We start from the raw sequence: 26,714 nt of genomic DNA, 5'->3' as shown, positions 1-26,714 counted from the left end.
CCTGGTCCAAATGCCTGTGCTACCGCAGATGATTCGAGGCGCTGAGTGTTCGTTACAGAACTGGTCTGCGGCATCCCATTAACCGAGGGTACTCAACCTGGGTTGTCAGTGTCACCACTGGCTCCAGGGATGCCATGGCGTTCTTAAACTTAATTGAGAGAAAAGGGGGCACATAGCATTTCTGTGGGGGATGGGATATGATGATAACATGAGCCAAACTGAGCTGATGACACAGACACGATTCCAGTTGGGTTGGGCCCGATCGCAGGGAGATGTGTGCACCAGGTCCCTTGTCAGCAGCAGAACTTTCTTGCTGTGGGTGTGCACCGGCACCTTCCTTTGTGATCAATACTGACATATGTCTGCTCAAATAAATTAACATTCTCATCTGGCCCGGCTCCTTTTGTGGAAACAAGTTGGCAAGCTTGTGTGCGAGCTGACCCACATAACCCCTTGGCTAAAAACAATGTACTGTATCCCGTTTGTGCTTTGACTCCAGCAAGCTCTGAGAAATGGCAGACAAACTACTCTTTTGTTTTTTTCTCGTTACGGCAACATTCACTGACCTCCCTTGGCATTCTTCGAGAGGCACATGGAAGGGAGACTGAAAATTAAATGCAGGAGGAGGGAAGGGACATAGGCAAAAGAGGCATGGTATAATTTGTCAGCATACGGGCAGTCATAACTTGTTCTAGAGTAAAGACTCACACTCAGATGGTTCTGAAGAGCTCAAAGGCATAGCACAGGAATGGGGCTGGGCGGTTCTGAGCCAATCACAGGGGCGATTTGGACATCATTTCTATTAATATTCCAATAAGCCATTGATACGGCGTGCCAGGACAATCCGGCACCGGTATTTCCTTCCCCACTCTCTGCCCAAAGAACTTAAAGCCCAAGGAAGAATAGAAAACAACGCACATCTCTAATCTGGTTTCAGTCATTCTGGGCCAGCGGCATTGACCTTAGTGACTTCCACAGGCAGATTTTGGAAAATGACAAAGCTGAATTTTAATTCTTCCGTTTGTGGCACACCTCTCCAACTGGAACAGTAACATTTTGCGGGGTTTCCCCTTGTCTCTCTTTCTTTAAACAGATAGATTTTTCAGCGACGTCAGCTCCACTGTCGTAGACCCCACGAGCTGGAATTTGTAGCTCGGCTGAGGCCAGTTAGGTCAGTGGAAGAGGACACAGTGCAATTGTGCTGCCTTCCCTTGCACTGGAATCGGGGCAGCCCCCCAAGGCTCGCACAGAGGGCCCCCAGGCATGTTTAAAGAGAGTGCTAGGCAACAGGATGAGAAGGCCTCATTACGGAAAGTGACTGTAACTTCTATTTCAGAGATTTTCTTTAAAATGCCCAATCGCAAAATCAGCTTTTTTCCAGGCGCGTTGCCAAATTACAGCCATGTCCCATTTTTAAAATGCCCATTTAAAATAAGCTCTCTTGAATGTAGCGCTGTGGCAGAGGTCCTCTGGCAGAAAGCCACTTTAGACATCACATCACCCCGAGCATTATTTTAAAATGATGCCCAGGCCTTTTAGTAATTTAGGTGCTGTTTTCTTTGATCCGCGGAAATGTGCATGTACCAGAAGCAGGCATAAAGGGGGCTGGCCTGGCCAACAGCTGGCTTTCCTTCCCCCCAGATGTTCCCTTCACAGGGATCGAACCTTGAGAGTTTATCCGGGCCCTTGTCTATCTGTCCGGATGGAACGATCTGCCATTGATTCACCCCTTGCCCCCCACCCCCTCCAAGATTTAAATACAGAGTTGTGTTTGTCTCTCTCTGTCTCTCAAAAATAAATAAATAAATACATGTAAAAAATATATATAAATGCTTATTTTTGAGACAGAGATAGAGCATGAACGGGGGAGGGTCAGAGAGAGAGGGAGACACAGGATCCGAAGCAGGCTCCGGGCTCCGAGCTGTCCGCGCAGAGCCCGACGCGGGGCTCGAACTCACAGACCGCGAGATCGTGACCCGAGCCGAAGTCAGAGGCTCCACCGACTGAGCCACCCAGGCGCCCCCAGTCAAGCACTTATATCTGTGGGAATGGTGGCTTGGCCTTCTGACCACACCCGCTTTTCTTCCAGGTTGTAATTTTAGGATCATTTCGGTCACTGGCTCTCCATTTTGATAGCTTCCTGATCAGCCCATTTCCACATTTTGTGGAAATAATCAGCTGTTCAGGATTGTCCGGAAGGTCAAGTTTCATGAGGCCGCCTCGTCCTTAGTCATTAACATCCCATGTGTTTGCTTTCCAGTACAGTACAGACAGCCCTCGTGGGCCCCAGTGTCACTCCTTTGTCACTGTTGCGTGTGTGGCATTCAGTTGCTACGAGGAACTGTTGCATGTGCTTCATGTAAAGCATTTAACAAAGAAATCAGTTGAGTTTTCAATAAAACTGATGTTTTTCTAACCCACTTCTCAGAATTTGCACTAGGGTGGGTGTTAGACTCTTCAGTAATTGCTACAGGCCAGAATTCAGATAGCAAGCCTCAAAATTTAGCTGGTTTGGTGCAAATAGGTGCCACTGAACAATCTGTCCGGGCCTAGAGAGACCAGATGGCTTGCCTTATAGATTACGTTGGTGCTGTAGTATTTTTTCGACTGTTGCCTCACCATTCTAGGTGTCAGTGGAATTGGTTCTTCATCTAGAAACCAAGGTGGAGACAAGGAGGAGGTGACATGGTAGACGAAGGAGAAAAGAAATCACAGACCGTACGCACTACATTTTGGGATGTGTAACAGTAATTTTCTCTTTTTTTTCATTTTTTTAATGTTTTATTTATTTTTGAGAGAGAGAGAGGACAAGCAGGGGAGGGGCAGAGAGAGAGGGAGACGCGGAATCTGAAGCAGGCTCCAGGCTCTGAGCTGTCGGCACAGAGCCTGACGTGGGGCTTGAACCCACAAACCATGATGAGATCATGACATGAGCTGAAGTTGGACGCTTAACCGACTGAGCCACCCAGGCGCCCCAGTAATTTTCTCGTTAAACAAGAGAAAGGCAGTATCCAAAAGAGATTGTCAGAGACAGGCGGGAAGAAGGAAGAAAAGCTTGATTCCTGAGACGGCCCACGGATGGAGTCCCCTTTACTGGAGGGAGAAGCTCAATGCTCAGTAAATCGTGAGACACTTCTTCTGCCTGTGAACAGTTTTGCCTTTGTGAGAAGCATCCAGCGCTTTTCAAACTTTCCAGCAGCCAGGTCGCAATTGCACATCCCCGTGGCTGCTTCCCCAGCTTGGTGGCCAGTGTGAGTAAAGTGAGGGGAACCGAGAGCATGCCCAGCTTCCCCGAGGACGTCTCCTGAATAACCCTCCCGTTTTCTTAACCAGCTGACTTGTGTCAGGCTCAACCCTTCGTCCCAGAGATTCATTTTATAACGTTTATATACGACATAAGACATTCTTATAAAGAATATAAGAGCGCTTTGCCGAAAATAAAACATTCCCTCCTTTTGACAGGCTTAGGGGAAAGCCACGTGGTTGACCTGGGGGGGAGTTCCACTCCTTGCCACCTGCCGTGGTCCCTATGGTGATGCTCGGGTGTAGCCATGGTCCCGTCGGGTGCACCTGAGCAGCTCTTCCCCTGAGTTAATCAAGCCAGCCTTCCTGAGTCCCCTGGCCCTCTAGTGTGGCTCTGCCAGTAGCACTTTGAAGAAACTGTGGCTCAAGGGGGGGCCTGGCCTTTTCGCAAAGGCTAGCTTTGCAATTAAATACCATAATTTTATGATGAGCGCTGAGAGCTCTGAGCTCTCATACCCGTATCAATAACCCCTAGGAAATGCACGGGATTGACCTTTTCCACTTGTTGTCTTATAATTTCCTTTTCATCTTGGCTCTATGGCCCTGCAGGCAGCATGTGCCTGGGGAATTACCATTTTTGGTAAGTAGTTGGAATCATTCAGACTTTTGCCCTATTCCTCACATCTTACCCAGGGTACGGAGTTATTTTCCTAAAATGTCCACTAAACCCAGTGCCGCCCAACAACTGAAATGTTAAGGGTCTTTTTTTTTCCTTTTAGAGCTGAGCCAAAAAGAAAAGGAAAAGGGGAAAAAAAGAGAAGCCACGTATACCTCAAGGCACTATTGCATAGAGTTTTCATGGCGTAAGCTCTGGGGTCAGGCTGTTTGAATTCAAATCTTGGCTCTTCTATTTACTGATGGTATGAGCTTTGGCAAGTTGCTTAACCTCTCTGTGCCTCAGTCTTCTTATCTGTAAAATAGAGACGATAGTACGCCCGCCTCGTAGGCTGGGTCTGGTAATACACGAACTAATTCACACAGAACTCTTGAAATACTGCCTGGCGGGGGAAACTGCTGCATGGATGCTAGTTCTTTGTAGACCTAAAGCCGGTCTTTAAGTGCTATCTGATATTTTCCCTAAAAGGAAATGGATATAATGGCAAAAAAAAAAACCCCAAACCAAAACAAGAAAACATTGCACTTTTCGGAGTCCTGTGTTTCGTTGCCGTCACCAGCCACCAGGGAGCTACATGCCTTAGAGCCAGTCTCAGCTTCGGCTCTTTATCTGGGAAGCGGGTGTGATAACATTTCCCGTAACTGCTATTTACACACATGCGTGCACGTGCCCCCACCATACGTACACTTTGATTTACTTTCATTGATAGGTAAGGAGGAGAATTAAATGAGAATACAAATTTCAAAACTCCGAAATGCCATGAATCACTTCATTTATGGTGCTTGTGTTCCCATGTATACTGTGTATACTTAGGCTGTCATGGATTTTCTGAACACAGCGTACTTACATATCTAGAAGGTATTTTATGCTTTTCAAAGGAAATAGGCCGTCCAATACTTTATCATAGCTGGTTTTTGCAAGCCTCTAGGGCATGAGGACCATTTTGTTTGCATGCTTTACTCACAGTCTGGCAGATCGTGTGCATTTGGTACATATCAAATGGAGAAAATGTAGTTTTGTACAAGTGCAGTCAACCTAATGATACAGCAGAGATGCCTCAAAAGTGGTCTTCAAATAGTTTTCTAGCAAGTAGTTAATATTATTGACTTCCCATAGCATCAGAGGCCTGCAATAATTTAGATCCCAAACAAATTGACGTTCGGTTTGGACACATCTCTTAAGAGACTATGTTATGGTTCATCAGGAGGAATAATAGCTCAAACTTTTGGGGCTTGGGATCTCTTATCCAAGATTTACCTTATCTTTCACAAGGGAGTAGATAGTAGTTTCATGGCTCTCTAGGTGTAAGAAGTGAAAAGAAAATCGTGACAAAGAGTGCTCAGTGAGTACTTGTTGAGCGTATGAATGAAGAAGGCCTTGGGAAGGAGTGCGTATAAATTTTAAGTCAACTCAGATCATGTAGTTCTCATTAGTGAGAGGAAGAAGGATGGGAATGCATCTTCCAGTGACCATGGGGAAGAGCAGTCTGATGCTTCTGTAATCACTAAAGCTTTGGCTCTGAAGCACTTCCAGAAATACAAAGTGCAATGGAAATCCTTAATAACGGGTTACAGACACAGTTCTTTCCCATAACAATGGTTGCATAAGCTACTGTCAGTTGACCTTTCTTAGGATACTCATTTACTGTCTAAGACCAAGACTGTGCGAAAGGAACACATTAATTGCCCTGACAACACAAAAGCCCCCTAGTTGTGCTCTTTCTTTTTGATATCTAAAGGTTTATTGAAAAAGAAATACAGGATTTTATTAGATAAAAGCACTACCAGAAGGGTTGCATTGAAACCTTTAAATGAAGCCATTCCCTCTTTATGGAGAAGAATCTTTCATTTCATATGTCTTCAAAAGCCTATTTTTATTCTCCTAAGCTATGGTTAGTAATAGTAGGTGGTTCAGAGAAGAAACTCTTTAGCCTTGATTCATGGAATTATGGTCACATGCTGTAAAAAGAAAATTTCACAAGTTGAGAAGACAATAACCAGACCTCGAATGTCTTAGTGTTTTTTTGGTCTAGCTAGGACATAAGCCATTCTTCTCATGACTGTTTGGAGTTATCCATTTCCTGTCCTCATAAACTCCTTGGAGAAGGACATTTAAAAATAAATAAATAAATAAATAAATAAATAAATAAAAGATTTTAATTAGTGAAATGATTTGGGGAGCCCTGGGGACTTTTTGACTGTTCATTGTGGATTCTCAGAGTAACTGTAGAAATTCACTTCCTTGGATACTAATGGGCATTCTTTCATAAAGAGTGAACTACAAGACCTAAGAATGTGAGCCAACTATCTCTTTTCGTAGGTGTCATTTCTTCACCCTGAGAATCTTGAAGAAGTATGAATTCTCTCTCTCTCTCTCTCTCTCTCTCTCTCCAGTGCCCGCAGAGAGGAAGAGAGGGAGAGCGAAAGCGAGGGGGAGAGCGAGCGAGAATATTTCCTAATGAGCCAAGTGTTGGCTCATTCACGTGAAAGCCTGGGAGATAGAGAAGAATGAAAGAAGTCTAAGGATCATGCCTTAGAACAGAACTAGCTCATCAAGATGATAGGGCAAGGTATGGTCCAGCATGAAAAATGCTGGCCCACAATATTCTCTTATAAGAACGAGAGCTATTCTTGGTATGTTCCCAGTAAAATGAGTTCCTAATCCCCAGTGACTTCCGCAAGACAAATTGTCTGGAGTTCCCCTTACATTCTTCTGTTTTGCCACCTTCCTAATTTCTCCAGGGTGGCTTTTTCCTGAATCCAATGTGAAGGCAGACATATGTCTTCTGAGCTGTGATGAAAGCCAGCCTTATTAGTGCCTACCTAATTTTAAAGTTGTTATATACATTCGACCAAAATTCTTAAGATATGGTAAAGAGGTAAGAGGATAAAAGATTTTAGAGGGACCATGTATGCACGTTCAAACTTGGGCCCTGACAACTGCTGGGGAAGAGAGTGTTGGACTACTAATGAGTCCCTGACAAGGGTCTGGCCATTTATAAATACAAATGTTTCAATAGTTGCCATTTGAACTCATGAGAGTACATTGTTGAAGTGATATTTTGTCTCGAAGGGGTAGGTATACTTTCTCTCCCCCTCCATCTTCTTATTTATCTACCTACCTATTTATTTACACCCTATCTTGTCCCCAAAAGAATTTACAGTGCTCTATAAAAGTGCACAATAAAAGCAGGATACAGTGCAACCAAAATGCATAGGAATAATCAGGTATAGGGGAAAATACAGGTAAGAAAGGAAGGTGGAGCCAGGACTAAGGTTATGAGACAGATGCATGACTTGAAATTTATTGGGCCTGGTAGAGGTGGACCATAAATTTCATCTGTGTTTTCTAGCAACAAATGTGAAGAGGGAAAAATGATCGGATACATGAATCCCCGTGTCCAGAAGGTTAAAACAAACTCATTTTTCAGAAAAGCTCGAGGAGGGTAAATGAGAAGAACGAATTGGGTTAATGTAGCAATGGGGTGGCCAACTGCAGAGTCATGTGGTTTTAAGTAGTTAAGGGTATTCATTTCTCATTTCTGAGGATTCTTTAAATCAATCATTTTAATTGTCTTCTCTGGTCTGTGGGAACCTTTGAGAGGAAGTCTGTATCTATGTATGTGTGTGTGTGTGTATCTGTCTATCTATGAAATGATGTATGTCATAGCCTTTGAAAAATGTGTTACTTTCATTTTTTCCCACTTATTTCTTGACTTCGAATTGACATACCTTCGTGTTTGGAAGCCTAGTATGTAAAACTTAAAAGGGAAGGCTACATACCTTTAGAGTCTGGTCATGGGCCTGCACAAATAAATGTCTTGTATCTAATAGCAACTGATTTCGAAGCTTGGTCAATTCTAGTTAAATTAACGTGGAACATAAAATGCCAGGAAAATCCAACAGAAGTTGGAGCAACCATTTTAGTGTCTTCTCTCTGAAGTATTCTAGAAAACACAGGGGCTTTTCTTACCACCAAAACTTGCCATTTTTCTATGGCTGAGTTTTAAAAAACTATTCCGTATTCAAAAATAACACTGAAATGTGTTACCTATTTGGATGTTTTGGTCCATTAACTTCTTCTGGTGGTTTTCCCAATTAAAATTACATTGATGCCATATGGCATCTATTGTATGCTAAAACTCCCTAACTCATGAAAGAAATTCCAAAGCAGATTGAAGAAGAAAAGAGAGTGAGTTAACACTTTCCATGGATCTAGTTACTAGATCCATCAAGGACTAATTTCCAAGGTACAGTCGTTCTCATTAAAAAATTAGTATTTTTTAGAGCAGCTTTAGATTTAAACAGAACTCGGGCAGATAGTACAGAGTTCCTATTTGCTGCCTTTCCCCTGCACACAGTTTCTTCTATTATTACCATTATTAGCGTCAGTGTAATACATTTGTTATAATTAATGACCCAGTATCAGTACGTTATTAGCCGAAGTCCGTAATTTACATTAAGATTCACTCCAAGTTGCACAGTTCTGTGGGCTTTAACAAATGTATGATGTCCTGCATCCTCCGTTAGAATATTGTACAGAACTGTTTCACCCCCCCCCCCAAAAAGTCCTGTGCTTCACCTATTCACCCCTCCCTCCATCTCTACCCTCAAATCCCAGGCAACTGCTAATTTCTTTAGTGTCTCCATAGATTCACCTTTTCCAGAATGCCAAAGAGTTGGAATCATACAGTATATAGTCTTTTAAGACTGGCTTCTTTCACTTAGAAACGGACATTTGAGGTTCCTTCCTGTCTCTTCGTGGCTTGATTGCTCATTTTTTAAAATTTTTTAATGTTCACTTATTTTTGCAAGAGAGAGACAGAGACAGAGAGAGCAAGACAGAGACAGAGACAGAGACAGAGCGTGAGCAGGGGTGGGGCAGAGAGAGAGGGAGACACAGAATCTGAAGCAGGCTGCAGGCTCGGAGCCGTCAGCACAGAGCCCGACGCGGGGCTCGAACCCACAAACCGCGAGATCATGACCTGAGCCGAAGTCGAACGCTTAACCGACTGAGCCACCCTGGCGCCCCTCGTTTCTTTTCATCACTGAATATTATTCCATTGTATGGATATACCACTTTTCATTGATCCTATTGAAGGACATATTGCTCACTTCCAGTTTGGGGCAATTCTAAATAAAGCTGCTATAATCATTCATGTGCAGGCTTTTGTGTGAACATGAGTTTTCAACCCAGTTGGGTAAACATCCAGGAGCACAAATGCTGGATCGCATGATAATAGTATGTGTAGCCATTCTAATGGTTGTGTGGTACTATCTCATTGCTGTTTTAATTTGCAAATCCCTCATGACATATGACATTGAGCATATTTTCTCATGCTTATTTGACATCTGCATATCTTCTATTTGGTGAGATATCTACCTAATCAGATCTGCTGTCCATTTTTAATTGGGTTGTTGGTTTTCTTGTTGAATTTGAAGAGTTCTTTGGATCTTTTGGACACAAGTCCTTTATCAGATATGTTTTGCAAATATTTTCTCAGTCTGCACCTTGTTTGCTCTTTCTCCTAACAGATGTTTTTCTCTTCATCCTCTTAACATCACAGAACACATGCTTTTACTTTTAATAAAGCCCAACTTACCAATTTTTTATTTCATGGATTCGACTTTTGACGTTGTATCTAAAACCTTATTGCTAAACCCAAAACAATCAAGCTCTTCTCACATGTTATTTTCTAGTTTTATAGTTTTTGCATTTTACGTTTAGGTAGACAATCCATTTTGAATTAATTTTTATGACAGATATAAGGTCTGTGTCTAGATTTATTTCTTTGCATATGGGCATCCAGTTGTTTCAGAACCATTTGTTGTAAAGACTATCCTTTTTCCATCGAATTGCTTTTGTCCTTTCTGTGATTCTCTTTCTGGGCTCTGTATTCTGTTCCATTGATCTATTTCTTTATTCCTTTGCCAATACCATGCTGTCTTTATTACTGTAACTTGATAGGAGTTCTTGACGCCGGGTAGTGCCATTCCTTCGATTTTGTTATTCTTTTGTGTCATGATGGCTATTCTGGGTCTTTTGCCCTTCCATATAAACTTTAGTATTGATATCCACAGTATAACTTACAGGGATTTTGATTGGGAGCCCAATGAACCTATAGATCACGTTGGGAAGGACTGACTTCTTCATAATATTGAGTCTTTCTACCTAAAAACACGGAGCATCTTTCCGTTTATTCTTGTACATACTTTGTTAGAATTACACCTACGCATTACTTTTTTGGGTGCTTATATAAATGGTATTGTGCTTTCAGTTTGAAATACCTGTTAATTATTGTCGACAAATAGAAAAAACAATGGACTTGCCAATATTAACTTTGTATCCTGTAACCTTGCTTTAGTTGCTTATTACTTCACAGAGAATTCTGTTAATTCCTTGTTGCATTAGCTAGGACTTTATTTATTTATTTATTTTTTTAACGTTTATTTATTTTTGAGACAGAGAGAGACAGAGCATGAATGGGGGAGGGTCAGAGAGAGAGGGAGACACAGAATCGGAAGCAGGCTCCAGGCTCTGAGCTGTCAGCACAGAGCCTGAAGCGGGGCTCGAACCCACGGACCATGAGATCATGACCTGAGCCAAAGTCGGACGCTCAACCGACCAAGCCACCCAGGCGCCCCTAGCTAGGACTTTAAATACAATGTTGAATAAGAGTGTTGAGAGGGATATCTTTGCCTTGTTCCCGATCTCACAGGGAAAGCCTCCAGTTTCTCACCATTAAGTACAATGTTAGCTGTAATTTTTTGTGGATATGCTTTTAAAGGCCCCCTCTATTTCTCGTTTGCTGATGGCTTTTATCATAAATGGTGTTGGATTTTGGCAAATGTTTTTTCTGCACCTATTGATACGATCATGTGATTTTTCTTTTTTAGCCTATTCATATGATGGGTTACATTAATTGATTTTTGAATGTTAAACCAGACTTGCATATCCAAAATAAATCCCACTTGGTCATGGTTTATGATTCTTTTTATACCTTGCTGGATATGATTTGCTAATAATTCTGTTGTGGGTTTTTGCATTTATGTTCAGGAAAGATATTGTCCTGTAGCGTTCCTTTCTTGAAATATCTTTATCTGGTTTTGGTATTAGGGTAAGGATGGCCTCATGGAATGAGTTAGGAAACATTCTCTGTGCTTCTGTTTTCTGGAAGGCACTGTAGAGAATTGGTATCCTTTCTTCCTTAAATGTTTTGTAGAATTCACCTGTGAAACCATCTAGACCCGGTGCTTTCTTTTTGGAAGGTTGTTACTTATTCACTCAATTTATTTAATAAATACAGGCCAATTTAGATTATCGATTTCTCTTTGTGTAAATTTTGGTAGTTTTGTCTTTCAAGGGGTTGGCACATTTCATCGATTTTTTTTTTTTTATCAAGGTTGTCGCCATAGAGTTGTTCATAAATATCATGTTTTTATTCTTTTAATATCTATGGAACAGTAACAATGACTCCTCTTCTGTTTCTCATGTTACTAAATTATGGGGTTTTTTTCCTCTCTCTTTTTGGATTAGTCTGACTAGATATTTTTAAATTTCATTGATCTTTTCAAAGAACTAGCTTTTGGTTTCATTGGATTTCTCTATTGATTTTCTGTTTTCCATTTCATTGATTGCTGCTCTAATTTTTATTATTCTGCTTGCTTTAGATTGATATTGCTCTTCTTTCTCTAGATTCCTTTGGTGAAATCTTACTGATTTGAGATCTTTTCTTCCTTTCTAATATATGCATTCAATGCTATAAATTTCCCTCTAAGCACTGCTTTTGCTGCATCCCACCAATTTCTTTTTTTCGTTTTTATTATGCTTTTAATTTTACTTCCAGTATGGTTAACATACAGTGTTATATTAGTTTCAGGTGTAATATATAGTGACTCACATTTCTGTATACTACTCTGTTCATCATGACAAGTGTCCTCTTGATCTTCTCCGCCTATTTCACCCATTCCCCCACCCACCTCCTCTGGTAACCATCAGTTCTTTATAGTTGAGTGTCTGTTTCTTGGTTTCTCTCTCTCTCTCTCTCTCTCTCTCTCTCTCTCCCTTTCTTTGTCCATTTGTTTTGTTTCTTAAATTCCACATATGAGTGAAATCATACGGTGTTTGTTTTTCTCTGACTGATTTTGCTTAGCGTTATACTCTCTAGCTCCATCCGTGTTGTTGCAGATGGCCAGATTTCATTCTTTTTTATTGCATCCCACCAATTTCAGTGAGTTGTATTTAGTTTCATTTTCATTTAGTTGAAAATATTTAAAAATTTCTCTTAAGACTTCTTTGTTCCATGTGGTATGTAGAAGTGTGTTGTTTAATTTGCAAATGATTGGATACTATCCTGTTCTCTTTCTGTTATTGATTTGTAATTTAAAGCCATGTGGTCTAAGAATGTTCTTTGTATGATTTCTGTGCTTTTAAATGCGTAAGATGCATTTTATGGCCCAGAACGTGGTCTGTCTTGGGGAATGTTTTATGTGAGCTTGAGAAGAATGTATATCTTGCTGTAGATGGATGAAGTGCCCTAAATGTCGATGAGATCTATTTGATTGATAGTGCTGTTCAGTTCATCTGTATCCTTACTAATTATCTGCCTGATAGATTTGTTACTGATAGAGGGATGTTGATGTCTCCAACTATAATTGTAGATTTGTATATTCCTCTTACAATTCTATCGGTTTTGCTTCACATATTTTGATGTTCTGTTGGTAGATGCATACATGTTAAGGATTATGTCTTCTTGTAGAATTGACTCCTTTATCCCTAATAGTTTTCCTTCTTCCAAAGTGCTTAGTCTGAAATTAATTTAGCTATTCCAGTTTTTTCTTAGTGTTACCATGGTATATCTTTCTCTATCCCTTTTTATCTTTAAATTTAAGATGTGTTTTCTGTAGACAATCTAGAGTTGGGTTTTGTTTTTATATTTACTCTAATAGTCATTTTTACTTTGTGTGTGTGTGTATGTATGTATGTATGTATGTATGTATTTTTGAGAGAGAGAGAGAGCACAAGCAGGAGAGGGGAAGGGGTAGGGGAGGACAGAGGATCCAAAGAAGGCTCTGTGCTGACAGCAGCGAGCCTGATGCGGGGCTCAGATTCAGGAACCATGAGATCATGACCTGAGACAAAGTCAGAGTTGGATGCTCAACTGACCGAGTCACCCAGGCGCCTCTATTTGTGAATTTAAAGATGTTATTTTTAAGTAATCTCTATACCTCACGTGGGACTTGAACTTAAAACCCTGAGATCAATAGTTGTGTGCTCCACTGACTCAGCCAGCCAGGTGCCCCTAATTGTGCATGTAAACCATTCGCATTTAAAGTGATTAGTGGGGCACCTGGGTGGCTCAGTTGGTTTACGCCTCCGACTTCGGCTCAGGTCATCATCTCACGGTTTGTGGGTTCGAGCCCCGTGTCCGGCTCCGTGCTGACAGCTCAGAGCCTGGAGCCTGCTTTGGATTCTGTGTGTGTGTCTCTCTCTCTCTGATGCTCCTCCACTCGCTCTGTCTCTGTCTTTCTCTCTCTCTCTCTTAAAAATAAACATTAAAAAACTGTAAAAAATAGTGATTAGTGATGTAATTGTATTAGTATCCACTGTGTTTCTAACTGCTTTCTACTCATTGTGCTTATTCTTTGTTTTGGCTGTTTTTAACCTTCTTTTGTTTCTGCCTTCTATGTTGCCTCACTGGTAGTGACTTTACCTTGTAACAGGGTATTCCTTATTCCTCTGTCCCGTTCCGTCTACATCCTACATCCAAATATACTGCTGCTATTATTGCTTTGAAGTTACCTATTACATCAATTTTTACAAATTCTTTTTTAAAATTTCTGTTTATTTATTTTTTTGGGGAGACAGAGAATGAGCAAGCCAGGAAGGGTCAGAGAGAGAAGGAGAGGGAAATCCCAAGCAGGCTCCGCGCTGTCAGCGCTGAGCCTGATGCGGAGCTCGATCTCACGAACTGTGGGATCATGACCTGAGCCGAAACCAAGCGTTAGACACTTAACCAATTGAGCCATCCGGGTGCCCCAGATCATTTTTTCAAAAAAGAAAAGTAAAATATTTCATTTTACCTTTATTTATTCCTTCTCTCATGCTCTTCCTTTCTTTACCTAGACCTAATTTTCTGACCTAAATAATTTACTGAAAATTTGCTTCTAACATTTTATGCAAGGCGAGTCTACTGTGTCAAATTTTTTCTATTTTTGTTGGTCCGAGATGGTCTTTATTTTTCCTCCCTTTTTCAGTCATAATTTTGCTGGAAACAATCCCACATTGATGAGGTTTTTTTTCTTTCAACACTAAATCTTTCACTTCCCTCTTTGCTTGCATGGTTTCTGACAAGATGTTCGATAGAATTCTTTTTTATTAATGTTTATTTCTTTTTGAGAGAGAAACAAAGCAGGAGTGGTGGAGGGACAGAGAGAGAGCGGGGACAGAGGATCTGGAGCAGGCTCTGTGCCAACAGCAGCAAGCCCAACACGGGGCTTGAACTCACAAACTGTGAGATCATGACCTGAGCTGAAGTCGGACACATAACCAGCTGAGCCACCCAGGCGCCCCTGTCTTATACAATTCTTATGCTTTTTTCCACTGTAAGTGAGATGATTTTTCTTCCTCTGGCATCTTGGAAGACTTTCTCTTTCTCTTGGGTCTTCTGCAGGTTGAGTATGATACACCTAGAAGTAGGCATTTTGATACTCAACTTGCTTGTTCTCTGAGCTTCTTGGACCTGGGCATGGTGTCTGTCATGAATTTTGTGAAATTTTTGGCCATTATTACCTCGAATACTTCTCCTGTTCTGTTCTCTCTTCTCTTCCTGGAATTGCAATGACACAGATTTTACACCTTTTGAATTTGTCTCACAGTTCTTAGGTATGCTTTTCTATTTATTTTTTCTCTCTCCATTTTGGTTTGGGAACTTTCTGTTGACATTTCTTTAAGCTCACTGATTCACTTCTGTTTGCGTTTTTGATTTCTAACATTTTATTTTGATATTTCTTACAGTTTCCATCTTTGTATTTACATTACTGAATCTGTTCTTGTACGTTGTTTACTTATTTCATTATAGCCCTTAACATATTGATAATAGTCATTTTAAATTCCCTGTCTGATATTTCTAGAATCTGTGCCATATGTGATTATGGTTCTGATGTTTGCTTTGTCTCTTCAGACTGTTTTTCTTACCTTTGAGCATGGCTGTGATCGTTGAAACTAAGACATGATATGGGGTAATAGGAACTAAGATAATTGCGATTTTAGTGTGAATTTTTATGTTAATTTGACTAGGAGCTGGGCTATTTAATGTCTGTTGTAGCCATCGGTGCCAGAGGCTTTAGTTTTCTCTAGTTTCCTTGTTCTATTTTTTTTTCTCACCAGTTGTTTTTGGGTTTCCCTAATAGCTCCTTCTTAAATAGGGTCTTTGTCTTTCTCATGGTAAATTATGGGGGGAATAGAAGTGGTCTATAATCTTATGATTAATCTTAGGCTTTCAGTGAGCCTAAATTCTTGGGCTGTGACCTTCATAAGTTTATCTCAGCTTTTGTTTTCTCCCTTTCAATAGAACAAGAGAGCTAGAGGGGGCTAGAGTTGTCTGGTTGCCCTTTTACCAGGTATATTAGGCTTTGGTAACGTGTCCTTTGGAAAGCAGTGGACGTCTAAATTATTGCTTTTTCCTCCCCCTGCCTGAAAAACAAAGAGACTTGTCTTAGATCTTCACCGTGAGAACGCTGTATGTTTTCTGGAGGTAAATCCCATGGAAGTGTGGGGGGGGCCTCATAATACTGGGGGCCCAGGAGTTTTTAGGTGTCAAGCAAGTCCACGTTCAGCCTGCGTTTGTCAAAATTACCCTGAAAATGTTCCTAGTAGTTTATGGCTCCAGTGGCTTCTGCTCCGGGTAAGCTGATCTCAGCTGTGAGTTTCTATGTTTGCCTCTCTTCCCATATTTCAGGGTGGCCGTTTGCTCTGTGACCTCAGTTCCCTTCATGGGTCAAAGAAGAATTGGTGATTTTCAGTTTGTTGAGCTTCTATCTTTTGTGGAGGATGGGAGTGATGAATTCTAAGCTCTTTACATATTCAAGCCAAGACCACAAGTCTCCCAATATCCAGTTTTCTTTTTTTTTTTTTTGTAATTTTTAATGTTTATTTGTTTTTGAGAGAGAGAGAGACAGACAGACAGAGCACCAGTGGGGGAGGGACAGAGAGAGAAGAAGACACAGAATCCAAAGCAGGCTCCAGGCTCAGAGCTGTCAGCACAGAGCCTGACACGGGGCTTGAACTCATAGACCACAAGATCATGACCTGAGCCGAAGTCAGATGCTTAACCAACTGGGCCACCCAGGAGCCCCCCCCAATATCCAGTTTTCAAGGGCGATGCACATAGTAAAATTAATAAGGGGCGTGGTGTTAAACTGACCTACATTCAGATTCAGGCCCTGACATTTAATTAGAGGCATTACCTTGTACAAGTCATTTCACCTGTCTGAGCCTCAGTTTCCCCACCAGTCAAATGAAAATAATTCCAAATACATATGGCTGTGTCAAAGTTCAATGAGAGGACATATGTAAGCAAGTTTATCACAGATCCTTCCATGTACTTTGCAGGTACCTCATTAATGTTAGTTTCCTTTTCCTATTAAAGTACCTCTGCTTGAAACTGGTGCAGCCACTCCGGAAAACAGTATGCAAGGTCCTCAAAAAGTTAAAAATTGAACTACCCTACGACCCAGCAACAGCACTACTAGGAATTTACCCAAAGGATCCAGGAGTGCTGATGCATAAGGGTATGTGCACCCCAATACTTATAGCAACACTTTCAACAATAGTCAAATTATGGAAAGAGCCTAAATGTCCATCAACTGATGAATGGATAAAGAAGATGTGGTTTATGTACACAACGGAATACTACTTGGCAATGAGAAAGAACGAAATCATGCCATTTGTAGCAACGTGGATGGAACTGGAAGGTATTACGCTGAGTGAAATAAGTCGGTCAGAGAAGGACAGGTGTCATACGTTTTCACTCATATGTGGATCTTGAGAAACTTAAAATAAAACCATGGGGGAAGGGAAAGGGAAAAAATAGTTACAGAGAGGGAGGGAGGCAAAGCATAAGAGATCTTAAATACGGAGAGCAAACTGAGGGTTGATAGCGGGTGGGGGAGAGGAGAAAGTGGGTGATGGGCATTGAGGAGGGCACCTGTTAGGATGAGCACTGGGCGTCGTATGTAAGCCAATGTGACAATAAATTATATTTAAAAATAAAAAATAATAAAGTACCTATGCCTAAAAACAAGGACAGTTTTGAATCCAACTTGTTATGGCATTTATGCTATGAATTTAAAGAGTTTTTATAAAGTAGTTGCCATTCTTACAATGTGGGAAAAGCTGCCTTGAAAAAAGTAACCTGCTTCTGTAAGGGCTGCCATGTTCTCTCTCTCTTTCTTTTAAGTTTATTTATTTATTTCGAGACAGGAAGAGCGTGAGTACAGGGGAGGGTCAGAGAGGGAGGGGGAAGAGAGAGAATCACAAGCAGGAATTCTTGACTCACAAACGGAGAGATCATAACTGACCGAGCCACCCAGGCGCCCTGGGGCTGCCCTATTCTTAAGGGCTTGAAGGGACTTCAGAAGTTCACTTGTTCCTCTTTTCCAACCACAGTTATAATCTCCTTTCTAAACATATGCAGCCTTCTACTGAAAAGGCCCGTGAAAACACATTTCTTTCTGTGTGGGTCTGAATGCAGAAACATCATTACCGAAAGTAAAGATGGTCCTTTTGCTACAGTGATAGACTGTATGTCCAGAGGTTGCAGGGGGGAACCTCCTGTTGAAGGTTGAAGTTGAAGAAGTTATTGAACCATTTAAAGAGACATCATAGCCTGATTGCAAACTTCAGTATCAAACCACATCTGGAGAATTGTGTCCCGTTTTGAGCACCATAATTTCAGGAGGATGTTGACAACACTGGAGTGTGTCCAAACAGTGGTGGCCGGGATAATGATGGGCACATTTACAAATCTTGCAATATTGGGATGTGTATTAACTCAGCGTATCTTTTTATATATGGTAAAAAAAATAATTTTGTTCAGTGCCAAATTTTTCTTTATGCCTCTCATTTTTACATTGTTCCAGTTTTTCCTGGACATGACTCCTGGCTTCTTTCCAGGAAGGAGACAGAGGAAATTCCCCCTAGCTTAAGTGTGGATTATTATCTGACCCCCCCCTCTATCCCTCCCCCCCCAAAAAAAAAAAATCAATGGGCTGAACTTCCTTGCAGTAATTCTAGCCCTTGGCTTCATTTCATGAAACCTCCAGTTGCCAGCCTCAAGCTGAGCGTCACTTTTCACCTCGTGGTGGTTTCTATAAGTCCCCAAGGAGCCTTCCTTGAGCAGTTATGGTTTGGTCTGTTGTCCTGTGATATAGAAGGAAGGGGGTCGGGCACAACCCAGAGACGTGCTAAGTGGATTCTGAGCTGTGAAAGTTAGAGCAGGGAGCACATGTGAGCTGGAGGTTAGATGTGAACCCTGAGCCCTTTCTCCCTGCAATATGCATTGTTGTTATTCTTTCTGCAGAAGAGTTCGTGATCTTTTGTAATTTTCTTTTTCTATTGATCCAGCAGTGCTAGTAACAGAAAAAAAAAAAAAAACAAAAACACCAAGGTTCTGGCGGTACAGTCTATGGAACAGACTTCCCTATATCTCACACATTAGAGAACGCATGCACTGTGCTAGAGATGAGATTTGCCTTGTAGAGAGTTCATTTTAGAGTGGCAGTCCTCCCCCCCTTACCTCGTGCTGCCCCAAGGCAAAGGTGAAAGTATGACTCTGCTTTGTGGGTCTTTGGGCTGCAATTCCTTCAAATACATTTCCATCTGGAGAGGAGAAGCCAATGGGAAAATAATGAGCTTAAAAAGAAGTTAACTTTCTACAAAGAATTTTGAGGATATGTGTGTTGGCCGTCGGGCTGAGGGCAGCTAGAGTGTAACCAGTGCTGGGAGGCCCTAGTCTGAGCTGACTACTACTTTGCAGCTATGGGACCCGAGGGAAGTGCTTAAACTCTGCTGAGCATCAGTTCCATCATCTATAAAATGGGGACCACAGTATCAGATTCGGAAGATTTTTGTAGAATGTAGACATTATCATATTCTCGGAAATGCTTTGTATGCACCCTACAGCTTGTGAGCGCTTATAAGACTAAGACAAGGATGGGATATCATTTATCTCCAACTACCCAGCACTTACATGTTCCCACACCTCACACAGAGCCTAGGATACATTAAATGGTAGGTAGCCGAAATTAACATGAATGGAGAGTTTTAAATCTCCGAATTTCTGATGATTTCAAAGAATTCATTCACTGGTCCTTTGTATTGCGCCGGGTGATCTCTCGGCCTCACGGCCTCGTTCAACCTTTAGACTCAAGGATTGAGAATAAAGTAGCTTGTGGGGTTGGGAAGAAATTGCTGTAAAGTGGATCACCTTTCCAGGCATCGCTTAACGTTCTAAACGAAACAGACCAAGACGAACAAACGAGCAGTTGATGGAAATGACGATTAGCTTTCGCAAGTGGGCTTGGAAGCCCAGCGGAATTACACTGGCGTCTGCTCACCGTGGCTGGGCGTGTCATGAGCCCGAGGGAAGAATCTAGCAAGCACGTTCTACCCTGTGAGGGATCTGGGGCGGATGGCGGTGGCACAACCTGGAGCCCACTTCCGCCGCAGGTGACTGAGATGTCGGACTAAGTCATCCCGAGGAGCTGGCGGATTACCGTCTCTCTAGTAGTGTGAAAGCAGTAATAATGTGCTTTTTCAAGGCTCGTGAATTGGCATCATTTAGACTACATCTGTCATGGACCTTTGCGCTTTGGAAGGGAGTGAAAGAAAGTAGTAGGTTAATTGTAAATGTCTCCGGAAACTTGGTTATTTTTGTTTGTTTTTAAACTCGGTCTTATTTTGTGAAAGGCCCATCGTTACGGCTGTTATCCCTTCCCTCCTATAAATGTGGAACTCTGATTATTTGAGATCATCTGTGTCTGGCGTGTTTCAGTTTGGAGAAGATGAGATAGTGACTTTACCACGCTCTTTCTCAAACCAGTGACACTAATTGGGCCTTATGCCAAGGGGGAGGGGCAGCAGATGTAATCCCGAATTCATGGTCTCTGTAGAACACGTAAGGCTTCCAAGCCACGTGGAAGGCAAACTTTACCAAGGAAGCTCAGTACTTATCCTTCCAAACGTTCAGCTTGCAAATACCAGAGGTGTTATTTGTAATATCAAATGTATAGGTAAGGGCATGGATTGTTTTTTCCCATGCAGATACCCATTTTGGGGATAAATTCCATTTTCTAGGTCTGACAGCACATCAGATACTCCCTTAAAGTTACCTGGAGAAAACCTACCCAAAATGATTAAATTCGTGATAGCTTTTATTCTTGGCTAAGAACTTGCCTCTCTCCTCCAGGGCCGAACAGGCTGAAATTGTTATGGGAGTTTATAAAGTGTATGGTTTGTTGTCAAATATTTGTCTCTGTCTAAAAATGAAATGTCTTGAAGTACATTTTCTTTGTAACTGAATAAATCAGTGAGAGAAAGAGAAATAACTTCTCATTTAGCCAATTTTTAATCAATATTTTCATGAGAAGCCGAAACGTTAACCGAATCCTGGCTTTTGTCATTTGAAATACAATTTGTGTGTTTAAGAATTTATGTGCACATCAGAGTTTGGACTTCATGTTCAGAAAGGAAAATTGATTTATAGGAGCAGACAACCGCAGGAGTAGAGGCAATGCCAGAAATGAATATGAGTCAATTATTTAAGGCAAGCGGGACTTTAATCACCACAGCGATAGAGAAATCTCAAATTCAATTACGCCCCGGGTTTTCATGCTTTAATTTGTGGGCATTTCTATATCTCTTATTTTACAGAGGCCTTTGAAATTGTTGTTCGCCACGCCAAGAATTACACCAACGCCATGTTTAAGAACAACTATCCGAGCCTGACCCCGCAAGCTTTTGAGTTTGTGGGTGAATTTTTCACCGACGTGTCTCTCTATATCCTGGGTTCTGACATCAATGTGGACGACATGGTCAATGATTTGTTTGACAGCCTGTTTCCGGTCATCTATACCCAGCTCATGAGCCCCGGCCTGCCTGAGTCGACCTCGGACATCAACGAGTGCCTCCGGGGGGCAAGGCGTGACCTGAAAGTCTTTGGGAATTTCCCCAAGCTTATTATGACCCAGGTTTCCAAGTCGCTGCAGGTCACCCGGATCTTCCTCCAGGCCCTGAATCTCGGAATTGAGGTGATCAACACAACTGATCATCTGAAGTTCAGTAAAGACTGTGGCCGGATGCTCACCAGGATGTGGTACTGCTCTTACTGCCAGGGACTGATGATGGTTAAGCCTTGCGGTGGCTACTGCAATGTGGTCATGCAAGGCTGTATGGCAGGCGTGGTGGAGATTGACAAGTACTGGAGAGAATACATTCTGTCTCTGGAAGAACTGGTGAATGGCGTGTACAGAATCTACGACATGGAGAATGTGCTGCTTGGGCTCTTTTCAACGATCCACGATTCCATCCAATATGTCCAGAAGAATGGAGGAAAGCTGACCACCACCGTGAGTACCAGTCTACAGTTTTCTGAGGAATTGGGTCCGATGAGGGTGTGGCAGCCTGGCCAGCAGCAGGTGGCGATGGAGAGAAATGCGGGGAGGATCAGGGGGGTGGGCAGAGATGATAGAGGGCTGCACGGTCTCACAGGCTACGGAGTCCTAGTGCCTGGCTTTGCATTTCGGCTGCATCTCCTTGGTTGCCGTGGGAACTCGGGTGGATCTTCTTATCTTTGTGGGCCTCGGATTGCTGACTCGTAAAATGAGGTTAAAAAGGAGATCTTCTTCATAGGGAATAACACATGAACGCATTTAGCGTGTGCGTGGTACACGCACGTGGGAAGTCTTCAGTAAATATAAGCTATTATTCCCACCGTTGTCAGTCATTGCAATCCTCGTGACAACCCTGGGAGGCAGGCACATTACCTCCATTTCACAAGTGGGGAAACTGAAGCTCAGTGAAAGTATAACTTGCCCAAGGGCACCCAGCTCTAGTTAGTGGAAGAGCTGTGATTCAGCAGTTGATCGGGTTTGCCTTCGATGAGGTTATCACCAATCTTTCGGATTCTTACTTCACTCTCGGGCTCTTAATTGTGTCTATCACTCAAAAGGGTCGTGATTTTAAACACAAGAGGCCCAGCCAGAACCCGCTAACTGACCCTACGTGAGAACGTAAGCGAGGCAAAACGTCCATGTTTTCCAGCAGTTGTTTCCATGACCTCGGTTACACCAGTCTAACCCTGTTCGGATGGGCTTTGTGATGGGGGTGGGACGGTTCTGACAGCGGGGCCAGAGTGCACACGTTCAGAACCATGGGACGCACCCACTTTTCAAGGTGGAGCAAAACATACAGCCAAGAGCTCCCAGCACATCCCACTGAGGTGGTCGTGACCGATTCCTGAATGCTGCCAGCTTTGTAGAAGGAGGTGGCAAAATCCGGTCATCTGCTGCCACTGTCGAAGTCCAACTACATCCCAGGTGCTCTGCTGGCCAGTTCACCTGACAGTATTTCACGGTAATCCACAAAACGGGTTCTAGTGTTAGAACCTCTCAAAGTAAATACATAAACTTAAAACAGAAGTTAAATACCTTGTCCGGGATCTCAAAGCTGTTAAATTGAGGTGGGGGAAGTGGGACTCAAACCCAGGTTTGGCTGGCTTGGTTGACGCGTGCTCTTAGCTTCTAGACGGTGAGACTGCCGCGGACTCTCGGCCATTGGTTACCCAGAATGCGGAGGGCAGACCCGGCCGTTCGGTCCATCTTTGAACTCGGGAAATTCAAAGCGATAGGCGTAATTGGTTTCTTGGGTGAATTAAACTGGGAAGGAGGATGGAAATGATGCACGCCACAGCATGGCTACTCACGCAGCCGCTCTAATTGCCCCATTCACAACGTTAGCCATTTAAAACACGTTTACTGAGAAAATATTTTATAGTAAAACGAACAGAAATGTGCTATCTAACGGTCGTGTTCTTCAGTGGCTAATTATTTCCTTGACTGCTTTATAATTCGAGGCCAGATTCTGGGGCCTTATGCAACAGTAAATCTTACAGAAATGGAAAAATGACAAGTGGATGTGTCCACAGACTCACCCGCCTGCTAGTGCTTGAGGGCCCCCTGCGTGTCAGACACAAAGCAAAGGGGCCAGGGTGTGGAAATGTCTTTAGTAAGAGGAAAAATGAGACAACGTTAAAGACAGGGTTTGGGGATGTGTAAAAGTTGACTCTGATATTGGTCGCCTCACAGCGACATAATTAATCTTAAAAACATGTGTTCTCGTCAAGTGCTTTTAGACACAAAAGTAGGGTGGGGAACTGCTAAGGGGTTAAGTGCATTGTTGTGATTGGGCTCTAGGCATGAAGGTTTATTTAGTAAACATTTATTTATTTATTTTTTTAAAGGTCTTTTTAATTTTTTTTAACGTTTATTTATTTTTGACACAGAGAGAGACAGAGCATGAACGGGGGAGGGGCAGAGAGAGGGAGACACAGAATCGGAAGCAGGCTCCAGGCTCCGAGTCATGAGCCCAGAGCCCGACGCGGGGCTCGAACTCACGGACCGCGAGATCGGGACCTGAGCTGAAGTCGTACGCTCAACCGACTGAGCCACCCAGGCGCCCCTTAGTAAACATTTATTAAGCATCTGCTTTGTTCATGGCACTTTGCCAGGTGCTGGGTATTCACAGTTACCCAAGACGCAGTTCTTAAGTCTTGAAAAGGTCAAGTCTAGTTGATGGACAGGTGTGTAACTGAATAAATTTCACCATCGTGAGCATTTCACCATAATGTGAGTGGTGGAAGGGGCCATGAGAGATTAGCTAGTCCAATCCCATTGATTTACAAATGAAGAAATCAAGTTTAGGGAAGCTGGTCCAAAGTTATGTAATTAACCGAAGAGCCAGAGGGACTAGAATCCTAGGTCTTCTGCTGCTAGCACTCCCTATTCCCACCATGCCAGTCTGTCTCCCGTTAGACCCTCCAGACTATCATTCTAAAAGCGCCATAACGATCGCTTCTCGGCCTTTTGGCTAAGATCAAGTGTAAAAGCACCATAACGATTTTGCAAAGTCATCATGAACTTCAATTGGATAGTTATTTCAGGGTGCCAAACCTGTTGTATTTTAGTTGCACACATGCGTGGGGGGAGGGGGCGTGTGCACACACACACATGCACACGCACACAAGCAAATGCGTGTGCATGCTGGGGGAGTACATGTCCTGTCATTATCATTCGGGAAGAAAAGGCTTGGCTGTCCAGAGGTGCTCAGTGATGCAGTCCCTTTCTGTTTTGGCCATTAAGGGTCTGATTGCTCCCAGCTCCCAGCTCCCAGCTGGTTATGAGAGCGTGAAGTCGGCCTTCCCCAGGGAATGCCTGAACTAGAACAGCAAGCCTATGTAAACTCTGCCTTGTTACTGTTTTATGACCACCAACTCCAAGTAATATATCCCAAATGGTGGGGGCGGGGGAATCATTGGCCAGGTGCGATCCAGCCCATATTCTGTACCAGCCAGAAAGGGGCTGGGCTATTTGCGGGGGTGGGTGGGTGGGGGTGGGGGAGGGGTGAGGGGAAGTGAGGGCCGGGTAGACTGCTGAACTCGATTCATGTTAACAAACCCGCAGAATGCCCCAAAGCAAAAGCCGGTTTAAAACCAAAGCATTAATGAGGTTCTGCTATAGCACCCTCACCTTCCTGTTGTGATAAAATGTAAAATCCTGCCAGTCTGTCCTGTTTGAGGTTAGGCTGTGGTGAGAGACCTCTTTGAAAATATGCTCTTCCTGAGCTCTGTTGGGACAACCTTTTCAGCTAGCTCTAAGCCGTGCCATGAGGTCCGCCGTACAGGGACTTTGCACAGTTGTTTTGCTGGCTACCATTTACGCCCGATTACAAGGGACATGGTGGTCTTCTAAGTGAACAGGGCGCTGTTGAATTTTTGTTAAGTATGGCCTGTTAGTGCTTTGGTTTTCCCTAAGATAGTTTTCGTTTCCTCCAAATGCCAAGGGGAGGCATGGGATTGAATGTTTGGGGTGTTCTCGTTGTCAGCCCTCCCAGAGGTGGTAACCGTCTGGTTCCCAGACTTGGTTCATCATCACTATCACCTGGGCAACTTGTTAGATTCCCAGAGTCTACCCCTGGGGGTAGATGCCATAGGTCTGTGGAGAGGCTGGAGAATTGGTCATAGAGTTTGTCATTTTATTTTTTTTTAAATGTTTGCTTTTGAGAGAGCGACCGAGCATGAGTGGGGGAGGGGCAGAGAGAGAGGGAGACACAGAATCTGAAGCAGGCTCCAGGCTCTGAGCTGTCGGCACAGAGCCTGATCTGGGGCTTGAACTCGCGAACTGTGAGATCAAGACCCCAGCCGAAGTCGGACGCTTAACCGACTGAGCGACCCAGGCGCCCCAGAATTTGTCATTTTAAAAGTGCCCAGGGGCACCTAGCTGGCTCAGTCTGTAGAGCATGCGACTGTTGATCTCAGGGTTGTAAGTTCGAGCCCCATGTTGGGGATAGACATTACATAAAAATTATTTTTTTATTTTTTTTTATTTTATTTTTTAAACATTTATTTATTTTTGAGACAGAGAGAGACAGAGCATGAACGGGGGAGGGGCAGAGAGAGAGGGAGACACAGAATCGGAAGCAGGCTCCAGGCTCTGAGCCGTCAGCCCAGAGCCCGACGCGGGGCTCGAACTCATGGACCGCGAGATCATGACCTGAGCTGAAGTCGGACGCTTAACCGACTGAGCCACCCAGGCGCCCCAAAAATTATTTTTTTAAAATAAGTGCCCCAGTTGATTCTGATACTCCTCTGGGAACAAATCCAGCCACCTTGTTTGAAGCATAAGGTAAGGCCCAGAGATTGGGAGTGAATGATGGCTAATGGCAAAGCTAGGACCTCAGATTCCTCATCTATAAAATAGGGTTGATATATGGAGATTAATTGAAAGATAGGTTCAAAGTACCTGGCAGAGTTCAAGACACGTGGCAGGTACTTGCTCAAACCCAGTCCGGTACTCTTTTTACTATATTTTCCTAAGTGCCAAATGGACAGTGAGTTCTTCTTAAATTTATTTTTAAGTGCCAGGATGTTTCATGTCATTTTAGTCCAAAGAGATGAATAAAATATTGTGTGAAAATGTGTGTGTGTGTGTGTGTGTGTGTGTGTGTGTGTGTGTGCATGCACATGAGAGAGAGAGAGAGAGAGACAGAGATCAAGAAAGAAAGTTGAGAGGGAGGGAAGGAGACAGAACATTTGTACCGACAAGTCCAAGAAGGTTTTAATGATGGGACTGTAAAGAGATCCATCTTGACTCTATCTACATTGGTGAACTAGGTTAAATATCATGGCCCCAAGTGAGCATCGAGTAGGTTTATAATAGTACTTGGGTGGGAGCATCACTGTTAAATTTATCAGCACATTATTGAATTCCACGTCTTTTACTCTGAAGCAAATACAAGTATGTACAGTTATCAATGCATGTATTTTCAACATTGTTGTTGCACTACACCCACGCTGCCAAATGTCACAACCTTCTTTTATTTATTTATTTATTTTTAAAAATGTTTATTTATTTTGAAAGAGAGAGAGAGCAGGGGAGGGGCAGAGAGAGAATCCCAAGTAGGCTCTGTGCCCAGCGCAGAACCCAAAGAGGGGCTCAATCCCACGAACCGTGAGATTACG

At 42.8% G+C, this 26,714-nt stretch overlaps 1 protein-coding gene across 1 annotated transcript in view; it reads left to right on the top strand.

The window, feature by feature from the left end:
• GPC3 (glypican 3) overlaps positions 1–26,714 on the top strand; it is a 422,120-nt gene that overhangs the window by 202,843 nt on the left and 192,563 nt on the right. Inside the window, exon 3 of the mRNA XM_042974938.1 lies at positions 20,852–21,546. Coding sequence (XP_042830872.1) covers positions 20,852–21,546 — 695 coding nt within the window. The remainder of the gene's footprint in view (positions 1–20,851; positions 21,547–26,714) is intronic.

Source organism: Panthera tigris, chromosome X (assembly GCF_018350195.1).
Source record: "Panthera tigris isolate Pti1 chromosome X, P.tigris_Pti1_mat1.1, whole genome shotgun sequence".
NCBI lineage: Eukaryota > Metazoa > Chordata > Mammalia > Carnivora > Felidae > Panthera > Panthera tigris.
The sequence above is the reverse complement of the archived record's forward strand: the minus strand, read 5'-3'. Positions and strand labels throughout refer to the sequence as shown.